Source organism: Carassius gibelio, chromosome B16, assembly GCF_023724105.1.
Source record: "Carassius gibelio isolate Cgi1373 ecotype wild population from Czech Republic chromosome B16, carGib1.2-hapl.c, whole genome shotgun sequence".
In the NCBI taxonomy this organism is placed as follows: Eukaryota; Metazoa; Chordata; class Actinopteri; order Cypriniformes; family Cyprinidae; genus Carassius; species Carassius gibelio.
The window spans coordinates 31,176,080-31,183,607 of NC_068411.1; the positions used below are offsets into that span (position 1 = coordinate 31,176,080).

The following is a 7,528-nucleotide window of genomic DNA, read 5'->3' on the forward strand; positions in this document are numbered from 1 at the left end:
ACACAGATTCACACAGAAAACTGATGTTTTAAAATTAATATTTCACTATAGCTTTGATCAAATAAATGCAGTCTTGGTGAGCAGAAGCAACTTCTTAAAAACATTAAATCTCACTGACCTCAAATTCTATATATATATTTTAAAATATTTGATAAAAATGTCACAATATCACCAGTTATTGATCTAATTATATTCTGAATTTTAAAAAAAGGAACTTCCGTTCAAGCACGAACTGATTGAGAATCATCTGAACAGGAGCATCATGAATAACTCCTGTTTTCAAACAAACAAACAAAAACCTTCTTCTGTGGCAGTAATTCCCGAGGGTCGCTGGGACGATACGCATCTGATGTGATTCAAAAACATCCTCTATGAATTTTTATTAGGCTTTAGGTGCAAGAGATGATTTATAAGAGCTAATCATGAATATAAACCAACAGACACAGAGAGAACGTCCATCAGAGACAACCGCGTCTCCACAAACGGCCAGAAATGAGTCCATCATCCTCTTCCTCGCTGCAGTGTTCTTCATCCCGTCCGTCTACATGCTGGTGGGAAGCTTCTGCTTCCTGTTCTTGGCTGGAATCCCGGTCTGTTGGTATTCCTGTTTCTCTCGGAGATACTCCTGCTTGCACTCTTCGAAGAACGCCGGATCCTGATAACTGAGAGCAGACCAACACCATCACACAACAGCTAACACAAGAAAACACAGTCCATACACATTTAGGATTTTCACGCTTAATTTATAAAAAAAAAAAAAAAAAAAAAAAAAAAAAAAGCCCACCTACTGCTTTAATAACATCATAAAATGCATAAATAATTGATAAAACTGATTTTTTTTGTGCATGGACACACAAACTAGACTATTTGACTTTACACACATATACATATATATATATATATTAGAATCTTCTTTGATTCAAGATTTTAATTAAATGAACCATCAAACATAATATGCATGGTCATTTATTTATTTGACTAATTTCATGAATGTAATGTGACAAAAGAAATACCAGATGATTAAAAATACTTTGACAAATAATGTTTTTTTTTTTCAATTTCAATGATGCATAATGCATTTTTAGGATAAACATTTTAATTGAGTTACAAAGTATTTTGTATTTTTTTTATTGTTTGTGGGAGAAATTTTTTATGTGTTTAAAAGCAATAACACAATTTAACAAACGTTTAAAATCGAATTATCTATATCATACTGAAATGTATCATTTGTATTTACTTTCAATCAAAATTTTTTTAAACATTTTTTACATTTCAGTTTAATCTTAGCTGTCCAAAATTTGGTGGATGTGGGCCAGAAATAAATACTGTTAAATAAAACATATAAAAATATATAATATAAATAAATAAATAAATAAATAAATATATATATATAAGTGCAAACAATTTAAAATGAAATAGTCTGTAAGTGATCTGCTGTTGTACGTTGTGTTGTTTTACTGGAGCGTGTGAAGTGATGATGATGATGATGATGATTAGTGAGAGAGAAGGAGGTGATGAAGACTCACTGTTGCGTCAGACACTCTTTCAGAGCAGCGTTCTCCTCCTGACACTTGAACACCATGAAGAAACCACTGTCCTTACAGCAGCGATTGAACGCTACCAACACACAACACAAGAATCTCTCAGAAACACCGCCAACACTCTACAGCTGCTGTGTGTGTGTGTGTGTGTGTGTGTGTGTGTGTGTGATGAACTGATTGACTGAATGAAGGTGTGTGTTGAAGGCTGCTCCTGTCCAGCAGTAATTATGTCTCCTGTGTCAGCACACTTCTCTGTAATTACTGCTTTCATCTGCATGCAGCGCAGAGCCAGAAAAACCAATTCCAGAGCAGGAGCGTGAGACTAATCTGATACATATGAAGATCATCTGATGCATAAACATGAAGATAAACACTCATCTGAGAGAGCGTCAGCTCACACACACACTCACACACACACACACACACAGACACACACACACTCACTACAGCTGATATTAATGTGTCTGTCCATCACTACAATAAACACAGTGTCTCGATCAAATCAATAAAACAAGTCGTTAAGAACTCATCTGACATGAAACTATTTCTTCTCTAAAATATTTGAATGAACATTTATTATATATTATTTAAATTCAGCTATTTTATGTGTAACTTTGTTAATAGCATTTAAATAAGAGTTGATTTTTAATTATATAAACAATAAAAGAAAATCGATGACATGAAAATCTCATGCCCTTTTCACAAACATCTTTTTCACATATCTATTTTTATGGCCTTAAACCCACATTTTCATATATTTACATATATACATGGAATGTTATAAATTCATAACCACACAAAATAAATATTTGGCACATATAACTGATGAGTTATAATAATAATTTACTAAAACACAGGAAGTAAAGCTCTTCACTAGTCTTCACTAAATGTAATGTGTAATGAAGAAATATCAGAATAACACTGAATTTTGATTTGATTTCATTTTAAAAGATGAATTAAACAATTAACAGTTTATGCAAACATAGAACACCAAAAAATATATAAAAAAGATTTGTTGATTACAATTACAAGATTAAAATTGCAATAAATTGTAAGTTTAATTATTTAAATTAATTCGATTTTGTTATGTGCCAATGGTGACTGTTTAAAAATATGAAGTCACTTTTTGTTTCTTGTTCTGAAGTTTGCATGTCTGTAACTGTCTTCATATCCCTTTAGATTTTGTATCCTTATTGTTAAGGTTTTATTAATTTACAAATATATTTAGATCTAAATATGGCTCAGAAGAGCAAATAATTAAATTGCACACATTTCCAGCGGTCAGAAACCAGATCTGGGTCACTGGGCACAGAGATGATGCTTCTTTTCTTTGAAGAGTGAAGGTCTGAAGAACAAATAATGTTGAAACTAGAAATGTATTGCATAGATCACATCACACTCGTCCAAGTGCCGTGAATATCAGTTTCCCAAGGTTTGCATACCTGTAACTCTAGAAATATTACTGATATGTGATTTCTGATTATTGATAGATGATAATATGATTTCAGGTGCTGTTTATAAACATACTTTTCTTGTGTAATCTTCAATTTAAGGCACTTTATAGTTCAGTCCCAGAGATTTGAGGATCTCAACGCGGCTTGTGTTCAAATACTTGCATTTTATCCATTTTCAATGGTGGAAAAACCAAATGTAGTTCACTTTACATACAGCCGATACTTATTATATTTAAAGGGGAATGTGTGAAGAATTAATAAAGTTGAAATTAGAATTGTAGCTTGGTTTTTTCAATCAAAACAACCGTATAGAACAGACCTAAATTGACTTGAAATGGTCAGGTTGAAGCACATTGACTTGCTCTAAGCATTATATTCATGATTCTGTATTTGAATCAGTATCAGATATATTTGGAAGAAGGGATTTGTTCATTTTATCCGCTTCTGAAGCTAGCAAGAGTTTATTATTAACTACCTGTGATCACATTGAGATTCCAATATCTCTGATATTGGGATAAATGGGATAAAACATGAAAAATTCCCAAAGAAACGTTTTGTAGCAACCAGAATTTAAAGTCATATTAAGATATCTCTAATAATTATTGATTTATAGGCTTTTAAGCTTTTGAAAAATAACATTTTGGCACTGAGACAGTTTTGATCGAGGGAAACAAGCTAGATCTCTAATTTCAGCCTTATTTGTTCTTCATATAATCTTCTTTAAATACAAAAAGTTTTAGCTGTGTGGAATTAGACCAACATTTGGTTTTCAACCACCGTGGCTTCTAAACCAGGGTGTCTTTAGGGGTGTGATTTTTAAATGACTATTGTTTTCTGCCCAAACATTTAACAACGTGCGAACATTCGTTCGATGAGACAGATGGCATACAAATGTTTCATGAATCACACGTTTTGGCTTTAACTTTTACAGTAAGTGGTTCAGTGTCAACTCAACCAGAGACACACTGCACAAATTTAGATTTAGATTTTCAACATTTCTCATTGAGACTTTGGAAAAAATTATATTTATGGGACAGAAGGAAACAAGATAGATTTCTAGTTTCAACATAAATTGTTCTTCAGACATTCCTCTTTAAAAGAAAAGCAGCATCATATTTTTGCAAAGTGACCCACATTTGGTTTTTGACCAATGAAAATGTGTTCAATTGAACAATTTACCCCTGGAGCCATATTGAAATTCCATCATCTCTGGAACCACATGGGGCCTCAAAAATGAAGATGCCAATATCTACCAATATCTATAAGGGCATTAAGATATCTTTAATACTTTTTGAGTTACAGGCCTGCAAACCTTGGAGAAAAAACACTGAACAATGTGTTTCCCCATTACTGAATGGTTTCCATTGGCACAAAATGCAACAAAGAAAGAAAGTGTCAACAGATTTGACTATTAATCTCTGTGTAAAGATAACATTGTGATGCTGCCTTCCTTCTGAAGTCATTTTAACCCCCTGTAAATTGTCTCTTAAAATCATTGTCATTTAGATCCCCCTCTACAAAACAGTGGATAACTCAGTAAATTATACAACCATGAAATTTTATATTTTGGCTTTCTTTTTTATTTATCTATTTCTATCACTAGAATAAAATGTAATGAAATAAAATCTCTGGTTGAGTTGACACTGAATGATGCTAAAAGGATTCAGAGGCAGAGCAAGTAATCACATTTTGATGAAAGACTCTAAACATGATTTTCTTTGGAACAACGTGACCTTATCAATAAGTTCATGAGCGTATTAAACACAATCAATGCGCTCACGAGCTCGTGTTGACTATGACTGATCAAACAACATGATCAAAACGTGGCACATGTGGCAGTTGAACATCTGAAACTCTGAGAGTAAAGCAACTCTGCAGAATGAAGAGGCTTGTTCTCGCTGTGGTCTCAGTACGACTCCAGCCAGCGCTTTCATCATACTGTCATGCGTGTGCAGAACACGCTAACACTCGTCCCTGCAGCGCTGCGGCGCAGAGGTGTGAAAGCCTTGAGTCAACGTCAGGAGGGGGTTTCCACACACATACACACAAACAAAGAGGAGAAATACTCCACTACAACACTCACAATCACAGTCACTGAGAACAAACACCACCACACACACACACAAACACACACTCACTTTCTCAGGTAGTATCCTCACAACTATATTCCTTCTTAGAGATAAATGGTATCTGTGAGGATTTAGACCGTATCATAGTACTGAGACTGCTCTCCTTAGAGTTACAAATGATCTGCTCTTATCATCTGATCGTGGGTGTATCTCTCTATTAGTTTTATTGGATCTTAGTGCTGCGTTTGACACAATTGACAACAGCATTCTTTTGCATAGACTAGAACACTTTGTTGGCATCAGTGGAAGTGCATTAGCATGGTTTAAATCGTACTTATATGACCGCCATCAGTTCGTAGCAGTGAATGAAGATGTATCATATCGATCACAAGTGCAGTATGGAGTACCTCAAGGCTCAGTGCTAGGGCCGCTACTCTTCACGCTTTATTTGTTACCCTTGGGAGATATCATCAGGAAACATGGTGTTAGCTTTCACTGTTATGCTGATGATACTCAGCTCTATGTTTCCTCGCGGCCCGCCGAAACAAGCCAATTAAAAAAAAGTTATGGAATGCATAGTCTATATAATCGGTATTATCGGCCAATATTTCGCCAAGATAAAAGCCTGTGAATCTTAACATTTGAAAGAGTAGAATTTAGGACATAAATATTCACATTGTAACTTTAGATTACAATGTTAGATGGTTATTGTAAAGCATATTTTAGTAAATTTCAGTTTTTTTTTGTACATTTCATTTTAATGTATTAAACTTTATATTTAAGTTATATAATATATTAATATAACTTGTTTGTCATTTTAAAAATCATATATATATATATATATATATATATATATATATATATATATATATATATATATACACCTATTTTTTCTTTCCTTTTTTATGGTCATGTCAGTTTCTATGTCTTAGCCAGGGTTTAGTTATAAAAAATGAAAACTAGATAAGGTGTTTACGATTCATTTTTCTAAAACTAGATTTGGATTTACTAGTTTAAGTTTCTTTATTTTTTTCTCCATAGTGTCATTTTTGGTGACTTGAATTGAATCCATTTTGGGTCACTTTAGGTCAACGGAAAGTGTTTTTCATTATGATCTCAGATAGACACCCATAAAGTCACCTGATGCATTATTGTTATGTTTTTATTTTTAGTACCCAGTGGTCTGTTTTGAAACCTGCCTTTTCAGCTGCCTTTTGAGGGATCACAGACGCTCACACACCCTCATGAGGGTTCATACGAGACAGCGAGCAGCTCACTAACTACTACATTAGAGCTGTGTATGCCTTGTGACCCATCACCCGTTTCCTGCTATTATGTGAAGAGTTTAGCTCAGTGAGAGTGAGAGGAAACCCAAGCAAGATGATGTCAGGTTAGGGTGAATGTGTGCAGGGGTCATGCAGGGTTTTCCATCAACATTTCCAAACTTCTCTTTAGATTTTTTTGGAGCATTATTTTCAGCTTTATATTTGGTATATATTATATTATTTTTTTACATTCATTTTCTCTAAGTGACTTTTGCATGCACACAAGAAACGTTTTTCTGCCCTCGAGAAACTATTCACAAACGCTTGCTTTTATTTTGGCAAAATATTGGCTGATAATACAGACTATGCATTCTGTTAGTTTTTTTAATTGCTATGTTTTGCCGGGCCAAGAAGAAACAGAGCTGAGCATCATCAGCATAACAGTGAAAGCTAACACCATGTTTCCTAAAGATATCTCCCAAGGATAACATGTAAAGTGTGAAAAGTAATAGTCCTAGTACTGAGCCTTGAGGTACTCCATACTGCACTTGGACCTGGAAAATACTTAAATCAAATTCCATGATTTTCCAAACCCCTTAGGAACCCTGTATGGGAGGCTTGATGAGACTCTGCTCTATGTGTTCACCAATTGAGATTCATGATTCATACCGTCCACATGTTGAGAGCATCTCTCTTTGGCTTTCTCCCGCATCAACTTAGGAATCAACACATCTTTCTCCACGTGTCTCAGCTGCGGCTCCTCTGTGGAGATAGAATAACATTAACATTTAATCTTTTAGCACACACTTTTATCCTAAACGTCTTACAAAGTAGAGCAATAGAAGCAATCAAAACAACAAAAGAGCAATAATATGTAAATGCTGTGAGAAGTGTAGCCTAACACAGTATGCAAGGTTTTTTTATATAATAAAAATAAAAGAAATAGATAGAATAGAATAGAAAAAATCGAATAGGAAAGCTAGTGTTAGATGGTCTCTTTTTCATACTATTAAAAATAAAAGCATGTAAAAAAAAAAATTAAAAATAATCGAGAATGTTAGTGTTAAAGGAATATTTTTATAATAAATAAAATGAAAACAAGTAGTTTGTATAGAAATAGAATAGAGAGTACAAGTGTTAGAGGGTCGATGTTTTTATATATATATATAAAAAAACAGTTAAAACAGAACAACATTCAT

The 7,528-nt window shown here is 33.7% G+C and overlaps 1 protein-coding gene across 1 annotated transcript in view; it reads right to left on the reverse strand.

The window, feature by feature from the left end:
- Positions 1-365: 365 nt before the first annotated feature.
- cmc1 (C-x(9)-C motif containing 1) overlaps positions 366-7,528 on the reverse strand; it is a 7,626-nt gene continuing 463 nt past the window's right edge. Inside the window, exons 2-4 of the mRNA XM_052579221.1 lie at positions 6,999-7,091; positions 1,527-1,617; positions 366-662 (exon numbers count right to left, since the gene is read on the reverse strand). Coding sequence (XP_052435181.1) covers positions 542-662; positions 1,527-1,617; positions 6,999-7,091 — 305 coding nt within the window. The 3' untranslated portion in view covers positions 366-541. The remainder of the gene's footprint in view (positions 663-1,526; positions 1,618-6,998; positions 7,092-7,528) is intronic.